We start from the raw sequence: 22590 nt of genomic DNA, 5'->3' as shown, positions 1-22590 counted from the left end.
TAATAATGATAGTTAATGACCTATTGGTCTGAAAGTTATAGGTACCAGTAGTCTCAAACACACACACACACAGAGACACAATATACCAAACATGGTAAATAAAACTCATTTTATATATTTAACATGAGTAGTGTTCAAAAATAAATATTATATATAATCTATGATTTCTCTCATTCATTCATTCATTCATTCATGCAGTATTCATTAAGCACATAGTAAGTAACAGAAAAATTCAGTCTCTGGTGATAATATTAAACAAAGCAGACAAAGTATATTTGAGGAGCTTACTTTTTGGTAGAGAAAAAATAAACAAATATAATATACAAGAATATTCCAGATAGAGACTAGTGCACTTAAAAACAGGGTGATATGGTTGGGAGGGTTGAAGACCAAATAGTCCAGTAAAGGCCTCTCTCAGACCAGAATAGAGTACTGGGGAAAGAAGTAGCAGTCAGTCCAAAGGGAACAAACTGACACATGTGAGGAATAGGAAGAAGGCCAGTGAGGTTGGAGTGAAGTGAGCAGAGGCAAAGAGATACCAAACAGATTTGGAAAGGTAGACAGAAGCCATTATGTGGCAAAGAGTTTGCCTTTTATCTGAAATATGGTGAGAAGTGGGCAGAAGTGTGAAGAGGAGCATGATGACATGGCTATAGTTTTAAACGGCCAGTAAGACTGCTGTACAGAGAACAATTTGGGGGTCGGAAGAAGAAAGCAAGAAAGGATTGATAAAGACAAATCAAAAAGCTGCTGAGAGAGTCCAGTGGGAGATAATAGCAACTTGGACCAGGTTGGTGGCACAAGGAGAGCAGATAAGTTCAGGGTGTGTTTGGAGGTAAAGTGCACAAGACTTGCTGTTGAATGATGTGGGAAATAAGGGAAAGTGAGGGGTCACTGACGACTTCCAGGTCATGACATGAACATCCTGGTGGATGCTGATGGCCTTTGCTGCAAAGGCAATGAATAATGGAGTGAGGGAGGTGAGAGGAGCTCTTGGCTTGTCAGTGCCCTTTCTGAGCAACTGAACTAAAACTGGTGCTGTATCTGGAAGGCTTTCCCCACAGGGGCTGGTATAGAGCAGGGTGCATGATTGTTCACTTGCAGAATTTGGGGCAGACCCTCCTGTAAGATGCCCAGTCTCTCACTGCACTTATATTTTCCTCCCGCCCCTGAGAGCACAGAATGAATCACCTTCTCCCTTTCCCTGTGTCTTCCTGTATCTCAGAACTCCAGACAAACGTCTCATGTCATCTACTCTGATCCACTCAGTTAGCTTGTAGAATATTTACGTCCTGATAAACTTTCCAGGAGATATCATGAGAACTTGTTTGCATTTCCTTTGTCATCATTCTTATACTTCCTTCCTCACATATCCAAACTTTTCATCATTCTATCCAAAACTTAGCCAAGAATAAACTCCTAAACTTATACCCAAAGAATTTGTTAAAATAGCTACATTCTAACTTGGGTAGTTTGATTGGCTCATTCGCTAAGATGTGAGATACTGTGTTCAAGAAGTATTTGTCTAGTTTCCTGACCGCTGTCAGAACCCAAGTAACAGATAAGAAGATGATGGGGTGGTGCTTGGGGGCAAGGACACTGAGAGCAGCAAAATTGACAACTGACAGGCAGAAGGCAGAGACATTTTAAAAATGGCATAAAATGACAAAACTCAAAAAACATTGAATTAGGGCCATCTAGCCTCACAGACATATGATCTTAAGGATGCCACAGTGTCATTCTCAATAATGACCTTGAATCAATAAGAAAAGATTGCATTGCTTTGGATATAATTATGTAAGAATGTAGAAATGTGTGGGAATTACTTTAAAAGATCTTTTTTTTAGTGATGAAAACAAAATTGAGTTTTGGCTCTTAGTAATAAATATATAATCTGGAATATAACTTTATAGGAACTTCTTTCTGACACCACTAGATAAATAAAATGCTTATCTTTTCGTACTTTTGGAAATCAAATTTTATGCAACAGAGTGTGTCTTTGAAATTCATCTTCTTTATAGAGGTCTTGCTGAGCTGAAGTGTGTGTTACAGACAGCCTTTCTCTGTGTGTCTGGCCTGGAAAAGGAAGTATGCTTTTTTTCCATTTGGGAACATATGGCTTAGCCTCCCCTATCCTTTGTAATGCAAGGCTATTGAATTCAAGGCCACTTGCAATATCCACTGATTTTCATGAACTTGTTATTTTCTACTTGTCCCACTGTTATTTGTTATAACAATTATTATAAGCCTTTTCAACTTATTGTGAGTTACTCATTATTAGGAATTTTATTTGGTTCTCTTCACTGGTTACAGCATGCTATTAAATCACCAGTACTAAAAAGATAGTAATATCTATAAAAACCATTTTCATAAATTCAGTTAACTGACCCATTTTCCTACTTTTTGGCTCTTAACTTTTATGCTAGGGTAATTTCAATTGCCATTAGAGAGCTAGTTTAGGTTCATGCCCACATTTAACAAACACCTCAAGAATTAAAGTCAAAAGTTTTAAGGCATTTGATGATAATAAGCATATGTACCAGGAATCCCAAAATGTTGTTGCTGCTCACCTTCCCATGAGTGAGATCCCAGAGGAACAGTGACATAATGCGAACCCAAATGCCACTTCACTGAAGGTTATGGAAGTGCCCTAGATGCCAAACCAGGACTCCCCAGTGTACAGCAAGTTGGAATGTGTGTTTTCAATCTTAGAGGGCTCTTTTATATCCCCTAATTGAAAATCTCTGTATGTTCTCAAATTGTAACCAGCATAAAAAAATAATAAAAAATCAACCACTTGTGTGAATGGCAGACCCAAGGGTAACAGAAAAGAAGGGTTCATGCACGCCTACCTCAGAACTTTGACACTTTCTGAAAGAGCTCATATTTTATTCAAGGTAAGTGTGACAACTCAACCTCTACCCAATGATTTTTTTAATTCCAAAGCAATTCTAATTGGGAATGTTTTAACTATTTAAAAGCTGAACATGAAACAGAATTGCCAGTGATCACCAAGGAGCCATAACAAACTTATTCATTGTAGTCTTCTTGATAGCTTGTTGAGAACTGTGACAGTCTGGCTGTACTTGTGCCTGTGGCAGCTGCAAGTCTATAAAAAGGGACTATCACGGAAGGATGAACAGACAGTTCCTAGATGTTAAGTGGAAGTGGTCTGATTTCAACCAGAGCTGATTAGGAGAGTCTGGTAGGATGCATTGGAGGAGAATTTAGAGAAGTGTAGCAGAGGCTCTGAGTGGGATGGCTCTCACCAGTTCTCCATAACTGACCATCAGATGTTGCTTTTTCCATTCAGTGATATGCTTATATTGCCAGTAGTGAAGTAAAGTGTCGAAGACACAAAAGGATGGGCCAGGGACAAATTATCATACAAGCTTTAATGTTGAAACGTTCTGAGTCATGAATCTTGACAGTGACTGCATAGAGAGCTATATTCTAGTTGGAGACCTTAGTAAAGATACTAAAACTGTATGTAAATGCAATCCAGGAGCCATCCTTGATTTCTCTCTTTGTTTACATCTGTTTCTTTCCCAAGCTTCTTCATCTCAATAAATGGTACCATCTCACCCAGTTGCCAATAACTAGGAATTGTGGTCGACTCTTTTCCTCCCACTGTGCTCCCTGACCCAGTCCATCAGCAAGTTTTATTGATTCTAGCTTCAAAATGCATCCCTTGCCAGAGCAGTATCGTTGTTACAATCAATGAAACTGCACAGACACATCTTTGTCATCAGGAGGCCATAATTTATTTACATTAGGATTCACTCTTATTATTGAACATTCAATGGCTTTAAACAAATGTATAATGATATGTATCCACCATTATAGTATCATACTGAATAGTTTCATTGCCCTAAATATTTTCTGTGCTCTGCCTACATCATCCATCCCTCTCCCTAACCCCTGGAAGCCACTGATCTTTTTACTATCTCCATACTTTTGCCTTTTCCAAAATGTCGTATAATGGAATCCTACAGTGTAGCCTTTCCAGACTGACTTCTTTCACTTCATAATATGCATTTGAGGTTTCTCCATGTCTTTTCATGGCTTAATTGCTTATTTCTTTTTAGCTCTAAATACTGTTCATTATGTTCCATACTACAGTTCATTTATCCATTCACATACTTTAGGACGTCACGTTCTGGCAATTATGAATTACTTATGTACAGAACCCGGTAATTACATGGCACATTTAGTGCCACGTAATGAGGTTGAGGAGACAAGGGAGTACATGGGCCTGGGGTAATACTTTTACTGGGGTTGAGACTGGAGGCCTAAGGTTTCATAGGCTCCCTTTTTATTCATGAATTTAAAAGATTAAAAGAACAGGAATTTAAAGCCCTGGAAGAGAAAGACCAAAAATAAAACAAAAACAAGTGACCAAGCTTATCAGTTGTTGAAATCAATCAAGATCTCTAAAGCAAAGGAACTTCAGTGTGGGAGGCAGCCTGCCTCTTGAATGGAGTAGCTGAAGATGTGTTTCTTTGAGATAGCAGGTCTTTGAAGTGGGTGCCTCTTTGAAATGGTTGCTCAGTCATCAAAGCCCGAATCAAGCATTTGCATTACAAAAAAAAAGAAGAAGAAAAAACACCAGTCTCTGGCTTCCAGTACAGGGCTGTACCATTTTGCATTCCCACCAACTAAGAATGAGAGTTCTTGTTCCTTCATGTGCCCTGTAGCATCTGATGTTGTCAGGGCTCTGGATCCTGGCTGTTCTATTAAGTGTGTAGTGGTATTTCGACTTTGTTTTAATTTGCAATTCTCTAATGACCCATAATATATAACATCTCTTCATACACCTCTGCCATCTATATATCTTCTTCAGTGAGGTGACTGTTGAGACCTTTTACCCATTTTTTTTCCTTTTACCCATTTTTTAATTGTGTTGTTCATCTCATTGTTTAGGGTTATTTTTTTTAAGATTTTATTTATTTATTCATGAGAGACATAGAGAGAGGCAGAGCCATGGGCAGAGGGAGAAGCAGGCTCCCTGTGGGGAGCCTGATGTAGGACTCCATCCCAGGACCCACGGATCATGACCTGAGCCAGAGGCAGACACTCAACCACTAAGCCACCCAGGCATCCCTCATTGTTGAGTTCCAAGAGTTTTTTGGTATATTTGGGATAACAGTCTTCATCGAATGCACCATTTGTAAATGTTTTTTCCCAGTGTGGCTTGCCTTTCATAGCACAGAAGTTTTTAATTTTAATGAAGTCCAACTTATCAAAAATTTCTCTCATGGATCACCAAACTTGAGGTCACCTAGATTTTCTCTTATGCTTATCTTCTCGTAGGGTTATAGTTTAGCATTTACATTTAAGTTGTGATCCATCTTGAGTTAATTTTTGTGAAAGGCACAGTGAGTTTTTAAAAGTATAAATCATATCAAGCCACTTACATTATGACCTCCACTTATCTTTAGACTTAAACTGAAATCCTTACCATGGGCTGCAATTTCTACCTGGCCTGACCACTATCCACAGCTCCAAGATGTCATGGTACATTTCTCTCCCTTTTGCTGCCAGAGCCTTCCTTCTATCTGTGGACTATCAGAATTCGTTCACAGCTTGTGCTAAAGCAGAATTACATAATCCAGAATCTGTGCCCAGCAAATAAGGCTGATTAGTAACCAAATGAGTAAATATTATAGAGGAGGTTGAATGGAAAAAATTTTGGAGCAGTTTCCTTCAACAACTTCCTTTGCATGGAGCATTTAGTAAGCCTCAATGACCCGAGGACAGAAATAAAAGCATCAATTCAATGTTTAAAAATTATCCTGAGATAAAACACTCTAAAATCTGTAATCACTTTATGTAAGGGTAAGGAATCATTTTCACTGAAGTACAATACATTGAAAATTGAACTTTTAAAACTTGTACTGTGTTAGTTACAAAATGACAAATCTTTTCCAGTAACTTAATTGCATTTGAATTAATAATTATTCAAAATATCTCAATATTCAATATTCAAAAGATTAATTTTCCCAGATCATGTCTTTTTTCTAATTTCCAGGAATATGTGTATCTCTTATTATCAGTTCTGTCTGCCACCTCATTCTTAAATCTGCATTCATTTATCATTTAGGACATTGTTTGCACTTCAGCCACTGGATTCAAAAGAGTGGTTCTCTATTATTGTGTCTTCATGCTGCTCCTCACTCAAGAGTCCTCAACTTTCCCAAGTTATCCTGAGCACAGAGTGCCCTCTGCCACAACTAATAATGGCATTTTGCCATGATGGGAACTGAATAGTATTCAGATTCTTTTAAGTAAAATATCAATGATGAAACCAAATTTTCAGCTCTGGTTCGCAATTCATTAAGACACTTACATGAGCACTATGACAGTAATATTTCTCAGTAATATCCTTTTGTTACTTCAGGAATGGATTCCAAGGCATTAAACTCTACTTTTTAATAAATAGGGTTACAGTAATGTCACAATGCAGCCTAATTCTGTTGAAAATAAATACACCTTTGAATCACTAGAATAACTTGTGATTCTTTTCTAGGCTAATGTAAATATTACTTCATTATTATTCCTTAAATTGAACAAGACTATGAAATTAATATTATATCTGGCCAGTAGCACATATTTGAACATTTTTATTGAGTGCTTACTTGGTAATGGTAATGTTATTTATATCTCATTGGGAAGCTGTGTTTAGTAGTACAGAAAACCAATTTAGGTATAACACTTCACATGGATCTGGTGCCAGCTAGTGGTACCTGTTATTTATACCTTAAAAAGATGACTGCCTTTTTAAAATAACAAAAGACCACGTGGTCTTATTGAGATCAAATTTGCTCAAATACCAAAAATATATATTTATCTTCCATGTTGGTGGGAACCAAGAGGATGTACATAATAATGGAAGTATGAAATGTTCTGTTGAATAATGCCCATGCCAACTTCTCTCCAATCCTGTGCTCCCATATTGTGATGATTCACATTTTGTCATGCTTATTAGAAGATCGTGCATTCATCCTTGTATTTCACCATTTGTCACAAGATCTGGCAATTAGATGCAGAAATAAACATTTCTTGAATAAAAAATAAATGGTCTTTTTTTCTCCAGGTCATGTCTTCTCTTTCCTCTATATCATATCCTCATTATTCCCACTCCTTAACATGTAGAAGAAGATCTCTATGATCTGTCTCACCATACTTGGCTCTTGAATCAATAACAGCTTAAAGAATTTCACTGTTTCCTAATGGACTGAGGCTTACAGATGGAAGGCTGCAAGGAAATGGAAATCTAATAGGAAATGAAAACATTTTAATGTTGCTTTAATGTTTTCCTCACATTATCTTTGTTACATCTGGATCATGGTTGTGAATCCTGGCTGCATATCAAAATCACTGGGGGTCTTTTTAAAAATATTCATTCCCTGACCAACCACTGAAAAAATAAATCAGATTATCAGATATTGATCAGTTTGATGCTGGGGTAGCTAAAGTGAATTGCTGAGTGTCAGTTAGTAAATACACCCCACCCAGGTGAGTGCTCATCCTCCTATATTGCCAAGCAGACCATAGTGCTAAACCAGCTATTTCTATTTAGATATGCAAACCAAATTTGTGATTTATTTAACATTTTAGTGCAGTGTGTGTGTGTGTCTGCACACGCATGTGTTTATGTGTTTGTGGTTGTATATTTCACATGCAACATATGTAGGAAAAAATCAGGAAAAAAAGGCTTTCCTTACTTACTCCTTTATCCCTTACACTCCTATAGTGGCATTTTGCCCCAATGGCTGTGCTATCAGGACAGGGCGCTTTAAGAAAATGCCCTATATCCTCCCTATCCAGAGACTGAACCCCCTTGCCTGCCAGTGGAGAACAGCTTATTTCTGGAATCACGCCAGTGTTACCTTTTTGCCCCTATGCCTTGCACAACATCCCAACTGCGTGAAAGTCTTTTTCCACATTCGTAGTTTCTCTGAAATCACTTTCAATTATATCTGATGTTTTAATGATCTTGCAATCTGTGGGGAAAAAAATAGAGAAACTGAGCAGAGTTGTACAACATAATACTTTTTACTAGCACCAGAGATCCCTATATCCAGTACCAAAACTTGAAAGTTAATGAAACAAAATCCACATTAACCACTACCTTCCAGTCACTTCTAAAGAGTAAATGATGTCTAAGGACCTTTCCAGATATAAGGTCTCCTATATTCTTGAATCTCCTTTCTTCTCTTTTTTCCTGATTCATCATCTCCATCTCTCTCCCACCACCTCCCTCCTCCCCTTCCCTTTCTCCCTCTTCTTCTCTTCACCTCACCATCTCTCTCTTTTCTTCCTCCTTTCCTCCTCCCCTCTCCTCCTCCAAATACAAAAACAAAGCTTTATAGCTCTGTGTTTCTGTGCAATAGAACAATACATCCAACAAAAAGATACTTTTGAGGTTGTCAGAGAACCAGTAGCAGGCTGCCCACACTCCGATTCTATGCATGGAAAACAAGTATTCCCCTGATTTCATGAATCATTGTAAAAAAAATCATTTTGGGACTTAGCTGGGCCAACAGATTGTATTTTTCCAACTTGGGAAGCAAACAGCTTTTTAATAACAGTGTCACCTCACATAGAAGGGCACTGTGAGCAGGGCTGTGTGCGGGTACCAGCTGGGCTATGATCCACTTGGTCTTTGGACACCCTTGATATGAGTCTGTTGGGTTGGCAACTACTAATGTCAACACTCATTTTCACAGGCAAAGACCATACATTTCTTTTCCTATTTTTCTGGAAGTTTTTCGAAAATATTATCTGAAGTCCTTTTTATGCAAAGAATGAATGTATAGTATATATATATATTTTTACTGGCTCTGCTGAGAGGGTGGTTGTAGCCATTTAGAAAGAACAGTCAGGTATGTGGATGGCACATCATTAATGCATGCATCAAAAACCTCACCACCAAAGATTTCTTTGTCTCTCTGTTTTTCCATTTCTAGCCTGGATGTGTAAATACCACTGAAGTGGACATTAAGAAGTCATCCAGAATGAGAAACCCACACAAAACACGGAAGGTAGTATCCACGTTTGCTGCGCTGATCTTGGTATGGGTTGCACTGCTTGGAGGACAACAGTCATAAAAACCTTCTTCCACTTCCTGGAGTATCTTTTAGCATCTTCCCCTGCTTGTCCTTGTTCCTTGGCTGGAAGAAAATCTGGGAGCTCAAGCCCTGGTCTTCTGTCGGTCTGTCTATACTGAGAAAGAACGCCCATCGTGGTTCTCCAGTACATGCAGGTCCCAGGGCAGGCGGGTGGCTGTGATGGGGGGCAAGGATACCAAGGGCTCCTCCTCTCACCATCGGAGGGAAGGATCATCAGTTAAGAAAGGCTTCTCTTTCAGAGCCCAGGGGAGGAGGAAACACAGATGGGGATTATCTGAGAAAAAGTGATATGATGAAAGAAGGGTATTTTTTGGAGAAAATTATGAGGGGAAAAGGGACATCATAAAGGTGTATAACTACAGAGTTTGTGTGAGGATCCCCTTTTAACACCAGAATTTTGTGTCACAACATAAGATAGTGATTATATGTTTGTTTGGTGTCTGCTATGTGAGAGAATACATAACAAATAAACAAACAAAAAGCTATCCAGAATTCAGTGGCATTTTAAATAATCTGTTAAAAATACACACCAATAGTACTTCTATATTTTTTTAAAGTAACACATACACACAGAAGGCATTTTTATTCATTCCATGGAAAACACTTGATGCACATCAGTATTTCTGGGCTAAGGACAAAGACCAAGGTTGGCACCTCTGGATTAAAGCATTCCACAAAGTTCAAGACCTTCCTTTTCATGGCTTTTTCCTTATGTAGCATTAGAGTTTTCCAATAGACACTAAACTTTTTTTTGTAGTCTTATTTCTTGTTGTCTTTTCCTTATATCCCTAGAAATATAAACATCATGTTTCAGAGGCCCCAATATAGCCAAGTACCTTTTCTTTCTTTGAGGCAGTTTACCTTGATGTCAGGATAAAGAACCCACAGGAAAAGTGCCACAAAACCCTCTCAGGTGCAGTGCTTCAAAGCTTTTGCCTCTAGGAGCTCTCTCAGAGAAAGAGCAGGTTTGTTGTCCCTGCTCTTCTGTGACTGGCCTCATGCAATTCCTACCATCCTCTGTACACAGCATAGCCTGAGTGCCCTGGGGACTGGCTTTGTGCTGTGGAACAGCCTTCAGAGCTGCAATCAGCTCTCCAAAAAGCACATTCAGCCACCCATCACTACTTCTAAATTTTGAAGAATTATTTTTCATAATACCTTACTTTGTGTCAGGTTTTCCCAGCTCTGACTCAGAAGAGAAAGCACATGGATGGACAGATAGGACTTAAAGATAAGAAAGCCAAAAAAAAAAAAAAGATAAGAAAGCCATCATTTACACTGTGTTCTTAACTCTACACAAGATTGATATCTTACCATTGCCACATATGGCATCATGCTTTTTGAAAGCTTAAAAAGCATTAATGAGCAATGCTGTGCCTCACATATCATCAGCCCTCACTTAACAATGGGAAAACACTAGGTCTAGCAAGGTGAAATGCTGTAGAGGTGGAATCACAGAGTTCTGTCTCAGTTGTGGTCTAATTTCATATGAATCAATAATGGTAGAACTACAGGATCTAGCTGCAGAGCTCTATAACCTAAAATTACCAGAGAAAAACAAATATTCTGAAGAATACTACAGCAAGTAGCATGTATGCCCTTGTTTTCAACAATTAAATAATGCTTGGTTTTGTTTTGTTTTGTTTTGTTTTTACTTTTATATATATAGCTTCTCTGAGAAATATTGAATTTGCTAGAATCTTCACAAATAATATTATTTTATTTAGAAGGTTATAGGACTCTAAGTCACATACTGGTTAATCTTGTAGAATTATGGCCACTACTACATTAGCTCATACTTGGTTACTATTGAAATTACCCATCCAATTAGATTTAACAAGTCTCTACTTTATGCCAAGTATGTACTGGTTTTTAGATATCTGATGGTAAATGGGACAGGGATGACCTTGCTTGCACAACTTATGGTCTAATGAGAATCCACACATTGAACAAGTAGACAAATGTCTATATATGTATCACCACGTAATTGTGTTAAGTGGTATATATTAATCTGCCCAAGCAACCATAACAAAATGCCATAACTTGGATGGCTTACATAATGGGAATCTTTTTATTCACAGAAGTCTCAGATCAAGTTGGGTTTTTGGTGAGAGCTCCCTTTCTGGCCTGTACACAGCTACCACCTTGCTGTATCCTCACATGGCAGAGATAGAGCTCTGGTGTCTGTCCCTCTTATAAGGACACCATCTCCATAGGATTAGGTTTCTACCCTATGAGCTCTGTTAACTTTAATTACCTCCTTCTGGACTCCATCTCTATATACAGTCACATTGAGGATTTGGGCTTCAACATGAATTTCAGAGGGATGCAACTCAGTCCATAACATGTTGTCAAGGGAAGTTGAATGATTTGGGATTCTAAATCACCACACCATTTCATTACCAAAAGACTACACAGTAAATAAGAAACTGTCCCATCATCCTCTGAAGCTTTCATAGTTCTGTCCTTGTGGAGTGGGCAATTCTGTGGGGTTGCAAGGCTTAGACAGAAATGGCAGAGCGGGATCCCTGGGTGGTGCAGTGGTTTAGCGCCTGCCTTTGGCCCAGGGCACGATCCTGGAGACCTGGGATCGAATCCCACATCGGGCTCCCGGTGCATGGAGCCTGCTTCTCCCTCTGCCTATGTCTCTGCCTCTCTCTCTCTATGTGTGTGACTATCATAAATAAATAAAAATTTAAAAAAAAAGATTTATTAAAAAAAAAAAGAAATGGCAGAGGCCAGCCTATCACCTTTGGAAACTGTCTTTGCCTTCCACAGCTAATAGGCTGTGTCTTTTGCTCATTCTCTTAGTGGTATGACCATCCTCTGTTTTAAACTACTGCTGCTAAGAAAGTGGAACCCATGGATTATAATTCGTTTTTACAAATAGATGCTGCCCTTAGCAAAGAGAGCTGCTGTTCATTTCTTTGGCATTCAGTTGCAATATTTCTCATGATTATATATCTTAACAAGAATAAGGGACCCAGTAAATCCCTAAAGCAATAATCCATCACATGTACCTAAAGAATGTCAGGGATTAGAATGCTATATTTAATTGTTGCATTTCAAATATGTTTATCAAATATGTGAAGAGAAGGCTTAGAAGTACATCTGATTTGAGATATTTTTAAGTATTTAGGATTAGTCAGTTTTTAAATCTGTCTTTACTAAAATACAAAGAAGTAGGCGGAATGTATTTCCTTATATCCCTGTGAAGGAATGATAATATAGCATAGCCAGAAAGAAATCAGCCTAATATAGGCAAATTTCAAGTGGAATTGTGTACCTGATTTTCTCCAACCTGTTTCTGAAATTTTAATTATAATAGGTCAGGTTGTGTATTAGTCAGGTTTCCCCAAAGGGGTCAGGAGAGAAAGAGAGAGAGAGAGAGAGAGAGATAAAGATTTATTTTAAGAAATTGGCTCATGCAGTTTTAGAGGTTTGCCAAGCCCCAAATCTGATGAGGTAGGCCAGTGGCTAGAGTCCCAGGGAAGAACTGGCATCTGCTGACAGAATTTTCTCTTGCTTGGAAGAGGTCTTTTGGTTCTGTTCAAGCCTTCAGGTAATTGGATGTGGCCCACCTACATTATGGAGGGCATTTGGCTTTATTCAAAGTCTGCTAATTTAAATTTTAATCTTATGCAAAATACATCCTCAAAGGAACATCCAAAATAATGTTTGATCAAATATCTGAGCATTGTGGTGCAGCCAGCTTGACATATATAATTAACCATCACAGGATAGATCCATCTGTAAGACAATAGTATAGGAGCCCTAGAACAACACAAAACCTGAGGAAAATGAAAAATCATTTGTATATACATGACTAAACCCCCACTTTGGATTGTTTTCTATAACTTCAGAACCCATGTTTCAAAACAACAGTAAGCTGTTTCTTATTTCATTAATTTTCTTTTTTCTGTCACCTATTTAGGCATTAAGACACTTCATATTTTAGGTAATAGCTAATGTGCACGTTCTGGAAAAAACAGTTAGGAAATTCATAATTAAATGTCTCTGTGTCCTGCTTTTAACCCAGTGGCTATAGCTGTTTATACACAAAAAGACTTGTCATTTCCTTGCTTCTATATGCATAATGTGGAATTTTATTTTAACAGAATTATTCATGTCTTAGATTAACACAAATGGGTTTTAAACTTTTTTTTAATTTTTATTTATTTATGATAGTCACAGAGAGAGAGAGAGGCAGAGACACAGGCAGAGGGAGAAGCAGGCTCCATGCACCGGAAGCCCGATGTGGGATTCGATCCCGGTCTCCAGGATCGCGCCCTGGGCCAAAGGCAGGCGCCAAACCGCTGCGCCACCCAGGGATCCCCACAAATGGGTTTTAAATAAGAAGTACAATTAAGTGATGGGCAAGAGATACTCTGCTCAAAATAGCAAAACTCAGGGCATATACTAAACTCTTGGGAGTTGGCAGAGGTAGAGGTAGCCCTCAGAGGTGATGGACCTAGGGACTCATCAGGGTTCTCTCTCACTTTCGCATGCCCTCTTTTCTTGGCCCTGGCTCTGCATTGGCTTCTTCCACATGGCAGCAGATGTGGTCACAATCCATTCTCTAGTTGAGCTGAGAAATCCAGAAGAAAGAGAAATATCCCCTCCCTCCACCACCAGTTGAAAAAATCCCAGAGATTTCACTCCATATAGAAAGGCATAAAAGCTTCCTGCACTCTTTACTTTCTGTTTTAAAGCCCTCTCTCCCGCCAAAGATAAAAGTAGGAGAGCATTTTCTTAGACTTCTCCTAAGATGTGAAGGGAAATCATATTGAACAGGTTTATGTAGAAAGTCAGATCTGTTTCATTTTATGAACAGCTTACCCAGTATTCATTTGGATGGTATCCTATGTGAAAAAAAGCTGGTTCGGGCACGCTGAATTTGAATAAATGGACATATTCATCAAGTCAAAGCATCTTGATTAATAACTAGCTTTGCTAACAACTCAAAATGGATCCCAATTGGTTATTTTCCCCCACAGAGTCAATGTCATGTCTCTTCCTCTCCAGTCCTATCTGTTGCTAGCTCTACTCCACCCAACATTTTAATATATTTCCTTTTTCAAAAAAGATTCAAAGCCTTTTACATTTCAAATGATCCTCATAACTTGTCTGCCAGAATAGGATCAATTTCCTTACCTCCTTTGTCCATAAAATAAGTCATGTACATAAAACTTTATTAAACATCGCCATTTTCACTATGGTCAAGAATCAAAGTTAAAAGCTATCACTGTTCCCTAGAAAATGAAAGGCACTCTGACTGATGAAAGAGAGAACTCTTGTTTACCTGCATTTATGATAAAGAAACATGTAGGAAACTCCACAATAACTTCAGAGCCAGTAAGCTGCTAGAAGACTGTTTTAAACACCACTTCCCAGCGATTTAAATCTTACATAGACTGTCATGAGCCTATGTGCTATGCATGCATACTGAATCAAAGAAATGTAGAAACATAAGATAGCTTATAGATCATTTTACTTCCATGAAACCATAAAATGCAGTATTTTTCTAGCAGTCTTTTTAATTCTTTTTAGTCTTAACCAAAAAACTTACTGTTAAAACAGTCAGCTATCTTACCTTATAAGCATTTTTTACATGAGTGTAGATTCTTATTAAGAACTTTAAGTAATTAGGGTACCTGGGTTACTCAATGGTTGAGCATCAGCCTTTGGCTCAGGTCATGATCCCAGGGTCCTGGGATCGAATCCCCTGAAGGGAGCCTGCTTCTCCCTCTGCCTATGTCTCTGCCTCTTTATGTGTCTCTCATGAATAAATAAGTAAAATCTTAAAAAAAAAAAAGAGAACTTTAGGTAATTAAATTAAGGTAGAAAAGAATGCAGTGTTCAAGCCATAGAGTCCTTTTATTTTCTTTATCAAAAATTAATGACTTGACGGTATGAGCACTGGGTGTTAGGCTATATGTTGGCAAATTGAACTCCAATAAATAATAAATAAATAAATAAATAAATAAATAAATAAATAAATAAATAAAACAACTGAAAAATTGTAGACATTGGAAAATGTCTACAGTTATTGAATAATTGGTTATCTTTTACTTGTCTAATTTTTAAGTCAACCTCAACTGTTACTTCAGAGTTCAAAGTTCAAATATGACTATTAGTAGTTCACATAGGCCTTTTGTTTCTTTGGTGAAATTTAAGTCTCCTTGTACTTCAGGCCCTATGCTCCTATTATCATCTTTTTTCATAACACTTACCATAGTTTTAATCATGTGTTTATTTGTGTGATTATTTGTGTAACATGTTTCCCCTCCACTAAGTTGTGAGTTCCAATGGAGGAGAAAACATATCTATCTTTATTTACTTCTATATCCCTAATGCTCAGCATTATATCCAGCATATAGTAGGTGTTCAATAGATGTTGAATGAATAAATGAAAGAACAAATAATATATGAACCATTCAGTTCAATCCTATTAGTAATTAATTCACAGCATATGTGCTGCTTATTGGGTTGAAATGGTTGCCTTGTACCAGAACCTGCATTCACAGAGGTTGAGGCTAGGTCAAGAGGGGGCAGATTGATAGGCTTAGTAAAGATAGTCTAATTTGGATGATTCAGGTAAGTTGAAGCCAAGTCAAAATCTATTGAAGAAAGCCTAAGAACAAAGTAATGGGGAGTTACAAGGGAAAAACCAAATCTGTCTAAAGGGCCCAGGTATAGATCCGAGAGGTGAACATTAAGAAAAGATAGAATCTGAGCGAAAATAGGTCCAGAAGAGAATATATTTGAATTTAGAGAATTAAACTGGCTCAGTTAAGCATCTGGATCTACCTTCTTCTGATTTCAAGAGTTTCTTCCAAACCTATCTGGTAACTTTAATTTTGTGGGCTCATAAAGTTTTATTATGTCCTTATCTTTCATCCTCATGTCCAAAAAGCCCTCTGTAGCTCATATCAAATCCTTTATTTTAAAATAATAATTCTTTGATATTAAAAAGTTATTTGGCTTCTCCCTTAAGTTGACAGATGTCTCACCTTCAGTTAAAAATTGTTTTGTCTCTTTAAGTCTCCAGATCTTTATTTATACTTACTAAGCAAAAGGTCTTTAAAAAAAAATTATTTATTTGAGAGAGAGCTGGAACAGGAGGAGTGGCAGAGGGAGAGGGTGAAGCAGACTTCCCACTGAGCAGGGAGCTCAACTCCAGGCTCCATCCCAGGCCCTGGGATCATGACCTGAACCAAAGGCAGACACTTAACGGACTGAGCCATCCAGGTGCCTTCGTAATACATCTTTCTCAAAAAAGAACATTCCTAAGTAGTAGATTTGACCTTTTGACAAAATACAAAAGAAGCACTAGGGCATCAAGAATTCCAACGATATATAAAAACTTTGGGGCCCTTGTGTTTGCAAAAGGCACCCCCAGTGGTACTGAATGGCAAGGCCAGTATGAATAGGAAAACAACCCAGTGCTGAGTTGGGAAAGTTGGAGCGCTCTGGGGTGTCTTTGATTACACTAGCAGAGACTAATTCAACAATGGAACTACTAACTAGTCTCTTTCCTCAGTGTCCCATTCTGTAAAACTCAAATTACTTCATTTTCTTTTAGCTTTTACATTTTTATTCTATTCTATTTTACTCTAAAATCAATACCTATTAAATGTTATATAGTGTTGTTGTTCCCCAACTTAGGAGTCTCAATCCATCCCCAAATCTTATTATCAGACTTACCATGTTCTTTCCACATAATCAGTTTTCTGTCACAGTTAATAATCTAACCACATATTTTTTCAAAGAGCTATGCTTCTATTTTATATTCATATGATATTTATGATAGCAGTGCCTTCGAATTTTAATGAGAAGTTTCATCAAATATGCAGCAAAGCTTTGAGTTACCTTGCTAAATATGTAACACAAAATTACCTTTTAGAAAGTCTGTGACTATAAATGATGTTTTGTCCTAATATATTTCTTTTTTATTTTAATATAGTCTGTCTATGGTTTACAAAATGACATTAGAAGTCACAGTCCTACCCACACACCCACACCAGAAACTAAACCTCCAACAGAAGATGAGTTACAACAACAGGTGGGTCTGCCTATAAAATGACCTGCCCATGGTTTCAGAGTAGTAGCTATGAAAACTACATGGTGAATGTCAATAGCAGAGATTTTTAAAAGGTTATTTGTATGGTTAACTTTCATAGAGAACGTTTGCAGTTAAAAGTTAGTGAAATCATTTAATTTTAAGATGTATCAATCAATCTATGGAGATGGTTTTCAAATCTCTTTACTCTTTAATTCCCCAACCATTTTTTTAAAAGGATGTACACTGATGTTTAAGTATCACCATTTCAAGAGGTGTTTTGTACTCTGGAGCTCGTCTTAAAGAATAAAAAGACAAGAAGCCAGTGACGTTAAGTCACATGCTTTACGAGTGCTTCACAGAGTGCTTTTTCTTATTTTTCCATAACTGCTCTCTATAAGCCTCTTGAAGTTTTCCCTCATTAACAGTGGTGTACTTTTATTATATACATCATTTCTTGTTTCACTAATTGATCACTAGTATTGGCTCAACTTACATTTCAAAGCAAACACTAGTGTCTCTTATATCAAATAATAGTGAAATCTCTTAGTCAGCTTTGGTTATGGGGCTTTTTCCCCTTTGGATTGTTTTCCCCTGATATTTTATTGTGTTTATCAATAGTGCAATAATACTTTTTCTAGTATATTTATAATCACCATGAATGGAAAGTAATTTTGAAAGTTTTCCATATATGATTATACCTATGTGAGTGTTTGTCCTGAAATGTTGATAAAATTATTCCTAAACACATAGCATTGATGTTTTCTTGGGCTAGTGGTAGGAAGTAGGATTAACTTTGAAATTATAGTACAAATAACAAATATATTTATTTTCTGAATTTAATATTTGGGGTGATTCTGATCTGGTCATTCATGATGAATAAATGTTTATAATCTCTACAATACATTTAAAATAAAGTTACATTTTGCAAAAGCACGCAGAATGCTCAAATTCATTGCTGTTCTAAAGTGATATTGAAAAAAAAGTGATATTGGCTATGTTTATATTCAAACATTTGAATTTTCAGAGCCGTCTCATTTGATTTTTGAGACTTTGAAATTTTACTGACTTAGAACGTGTTCTTATTTAGAATTGCCCAGTCTGTCAGAAGTTAGAGTTGAAAATTATGAGAACGTCATTAATTATTTAACTACTTCTTTAACTCTTTTCAGATTAAATATTGGCAAATACAGTTAGATAGACATCGGTTAAAAATGTCAAAAGTTGCTGATAGGTAAGTATTTCAAGACTCCCATATAAATAAAATAATTTCATGTGACAGTCAAATGTGCTAAAAATGGAATCCTATAAGAGAAATGTTATTTTGTTTTTTCCTTTTCGTACATAGAAAACTTCCAAAGAACTCTTCTGTTGTAGTTTAAATGACAGAATGATCATTTCTGTCTTCAATCTGTAGAGATCCAATCCTGTGCAACCAGAATCAGATCCAGAAGATAATTCCAAGGAGTTGAATTTTTCACTCCTGAAAAAGAGAAATGAAGCTTTCAGTTCATCAAGTTACTTTTTGGCAGCTTAGAGCCTCTCTGTAAATTCATCTTAACATTCACACTTTTCAGTTACTGCAAGACTTCAAAATTTGAATTAAAAACAGATATTTAATTTTAGATATTTTCCTTTTCTTCATTTAAATCTGTTATTAATGGCACGTGTGTTCTTCACTTTGGAGCATTACCAAATCCTACCTGTCCAACTTCTTTCCTCTCCTCTCCATCCTTTTCTTTCTTTTTTTGAACACAGATTTTTTTAAATAGTTAGTGATTCCCCCTTTACCTAACTCCTATAAATACTTTTGACAAAAATTCCCATTTAACTTATTCTCCAAGTTGGCTAAAATCAGTTCAGCTGCGAGTGGATTGGTTGACCAAGGATTAGAACTGACTCTTAGCGCTGCTTTTCACACTCTGACATCCTCCATTTTGCTTTGAATGGAGGGATGTTGCCTCATTTGACTTAGGCATGGGCAGACATGGACTCCTTAGCCACGTCTGTCTTCCAAAATGCACAATAAGTTGATGCATGTAAGTTATTGAAACATGAAAACTGCTATTGGGTTTTCACTATAAGCAAGCAATTCCTTGGCCAGACCTTTTCATATTATATTCCTTATTTTGGGCTGGGTATAACTTCAGCCAAAAAAAAAAAAAAAAAAAAACTAAGGAAGATGAAAATATTTTTTCTCTCTAGCCTGTTAAGTTACACGGAACAATATTTAGAATATGACCCATTTCTTGTGCCACCTGACCCTTCTAACCCATGGCTGTCTGATGATACTACCTTCTGGGAACTCGAAGCAAGGTATGTGACATTTTCTCTTCTCTTCAAGTATTTCACTTATTTCAGCACTTAGGTGAAATAAAAAGAATTCCATAGCTGATAACTGTAAGGTCAGTTTCACTCCGTGTCTCTATTAGCCCATGCTATAAAGTTCTCATTCAAGATAATGTTTTTTGAATCTTAAATACTTGGATTTGCGGTCAGATTTGCATTTCTGGAGGACTGGCACCAAATTAGAGGACCAAAAGTTTCAGAATAGGCTATTCAGAGTTGAGATCTTCAGTTCTTGAAATTTAACACATTGTTTTTAGCTTCTTTGAAAATGGACAGGGCTGCAAAGCTCCCTGTATTCAAGCAAAATGAATGTTAAATCCATACTTATATAAGCCCAATACAAATATGTCAATTTTAAAACAAAATGAACTTACCATAAACACTCTTAAAACATCTGACAAAAAAAGACTGACTTTTTAAGAAAACCAAAGCATAATTTAAGACTTCCTGGTTTCCTTCCCTTAGATAAGGGAAGACTTAGATTACTGATCCTGACAGAGTCATGAAATGAGCAGTGCCTCTTACTTTACAGAGTGAGGGTTTTGTATCTAGTGGCACCTCACTAGACTGTGTTTATGGACCTTTTCTTTCTTTTATTTTCATCAGGTGTCCTTAAATGCTTGACAAGTGCAGACTCTTCATCCATAAGTTCTAGATTTTATAAATGAGGAATCTGCGCCCCAGAATCTTGTGACTCAGCTAGGATTAGGTCACACATTTCTTCAAAAGCAGATGTATAACCAGAATTGAAGCCTTTTGGTTCCCAACACATTTTCCCCAAGTATAACATACCACCTCAACACTGCATCATACACTGGCTAAGAATTGAGCTGTGAGGTCAAAATGTCTAGAATATTGCCCCTTATTACCTGCCAGACATTGGCAACTTATAACTCTCTTTGTGCCTTACTTTCTTCATCTATCTAGTGAGAATCGTAATACTGCCTGTCTCATAAAGTTGCAGAAAAAGATCTAAAAGAGAGAATCCATCTAGAGCACTTAGCACCGAATGCTCAATAAACATTAGATACCACTGCGAATGCTTAACTTATGCCTCAGTAATTTCATACAGAACCAACCACCAGTCAGATTTTTTTTTCCTGAAAGATGTTAAAGATGGGAACTTCAAGGTATATATGATCCTAAGGGGAAATGTAATCGCAGAAGATAGAATTGGTAACGAGAGGAATATATATATTTGTCTTTGTTTTATCTCCTATAGCAAAGAACCAAGCCAACAGAGGGTAAAACGATGGGGTTTTGGCATGGATGAAGCACTGAAAGACCCAGTTGGGAGAGAACAGTTCCTTAAATTTCTAGAATCAGAATTCAGCTCAGAAAATTTAAGGTAAGACACATTGTTTGTATCTTATTCTATGTCAGACTTACTGTAATATGTCTGATTATTTTGCACTAAATAGATCAGTTACTCTTACCAACATGATGATGATATGAACCCACTGAATTTCTGCCTCTTGATGGAAGGAAAAAAGGTAACAAAGGCAAAGCCTGTCCAGCATTATCAGTTCCTATGATGGTTTATTTTTACACTATCTTTTAATCTTATAAGTATATAAATTTGATGCATTTGAAGTGAACTCCTTAAAGAAGTGTAATAGTTGGACTAATGTATGGCAAAATGAAGTATGGTCAATAATATTTATGTAGTTAAATTATCGATATTTAAAGAAGACTATTATCAACATTAGTCTTCTTTAAAAAATATTAGTCTTCTTTGCATATTGCTTCCTAAGGTCTAGGAAAAGAAATTTGAGGGCCTATTACAGAGAACTTGAAACAGAACTATGGGGCAGCTGATCCACTTTGCACATTTAAGTACAGCCTCAGGACATGTGAGAGCCACACCACACTGAGCTGTTAGTACAAGACGGCTGTGCATTCTACCCATCTGTTGTGAATATCATCCTTACATATTTTTGAAATTTTTCTAACTTAAGAGGCACCTGGAAATTGAATTTTTAAATGTGAGACACTGCAATAGATTTTAGTGGCCTCTGTTTAAGATTACTGAAATGAGTGATAACTTTCCACTACATAAAAATGTTTTTCCATGAACTCTTCCATTCATTATTCTTTTGAAACATGATACCCTAATTTACTTTCCCATGACTTATGCAGTCCTGTGAAATTCATTTACAGAGAGGCCTCAGCATTCATTTATTTTCATTGGAACACTACAGCTCCAGGCATTGTCACATTCTTTTCAGGTGATTTAACAGATACCAATACCAAACCATTCAGAAATATGTAGAACTTTGACAGATGTCCTATGGTTTAAGCAAGATGACCACAGACAGAACCTGGAGGAATGTTATTGTATATGTGTGCCTGTTGTGAATTGTTGGGATTCAGCCTCTTATTCTTTCAAGTTCATGGGAACCCTTCTTGACAGGGCTTTTACAAGATCTAAAGTTGCTAAGGATTCTTTTTTATATTGAGGCCAAATCATCAATTATTAAGTATAAGAATGCATAAAAAATAGAGCAGAGATAAAGGATATGGTTAGCCTTTTAGTCGATGAAGAAGTGGAATTTCCTCTAATTCTCTAAGTTTTTAAATAAGTGCTGACATCATTGGTATCATGATGAAGAAATAAACAAGTAATGAGCCCCACCATATCAACTAACCAAATAAAAATGGTTCCTGATCTCATTAAAATTACAGCCTAGTGGTGGATACAGAGAAGAGATCAATACACAAAATGGTGGTTATTTGGCTTGGAAAAGTATAGAGGGATAGCTAACCCAGAGCTGGAGGTCAGCAAAGGCATCCAAAAAAAATGGCTTCAGGCTATATCCTGGATGTCAAAAGATAACTGGGCCAAAATTCCACCTCCCCATCCACTAAAAGGAAGAGGGAAGAAGCAATGGGCAAAGGAAATAGTATGGGCAAACTCTGTTTCAAGAATGGATTGAATCACTGTTGATTCCTCAGTTCAAGCCTTAACCATTTCTTATCTTGATAATTCTATGTAATGCTAGTTTTTTAGCTAAGTCATTTCATATTAGAAATATGATATATTTT

General features: G+C 37.0%; 1 protein-coding gene across 4 annotated transcripts in view; it reads left to right on the top strand.

Annotated features, from left to right (window-relative positions):
* Positions 1 to 22590, top strand: part of RGS7 (regulator of G protein signaling 7) — a 502122-nt gene that overhangs the window by 453787 nt on the left and 25745 nt on the right. For all 4 annotated transcript variants that reach the window (XM_055324554.1, XM_055324556.1, XM_055324553.1 and 1 more), the window contains 5 exons: positions 8973 to 9047; positions 17101 to 17199; positions 18369 to 18430; positions 19402 to 19512; positions 20768 to 20893. In XM_055324554.1, the coding sequence (XP_055180529.1) occupies positions 8973 to 9047; positions 17101 to 17199; positions 18369 to 18430; positions 19402 to 19512; positions 20768 to 20893 (473 nt within the window). The remainder of the gene's footprint in view (positions 1 to 8972; positions 9048 to 17100; positions 17200 to 18368; positions 18431 to 19401; positions 19513 to 20767; positions 20894 to 22590) is intronic.

The sequence above is a fragment of the Nyctereutes procyonoides genome, unplaced genomic scaffold (genome assembly GCF_905146905.1).
Source record: "Nyctereutes procyonoides isolate TBG_1078 unplaced genomic scaffold, NYPRO_anot_genome, whole genome shotgun sequence".
In the NCBI taxonomy this organism is placed as follows: Eukaryota; Metazoa; Chordata; class Mammalia; order Carnivora; family Canidae; genus Nyctereutes; species Nyctereutes procyonoides.
The sequence above is the reverse complement of the archived record's forward strand: the minus strand, read 5'-3'. Positions and strand labels throughout refer to the sequence as shown.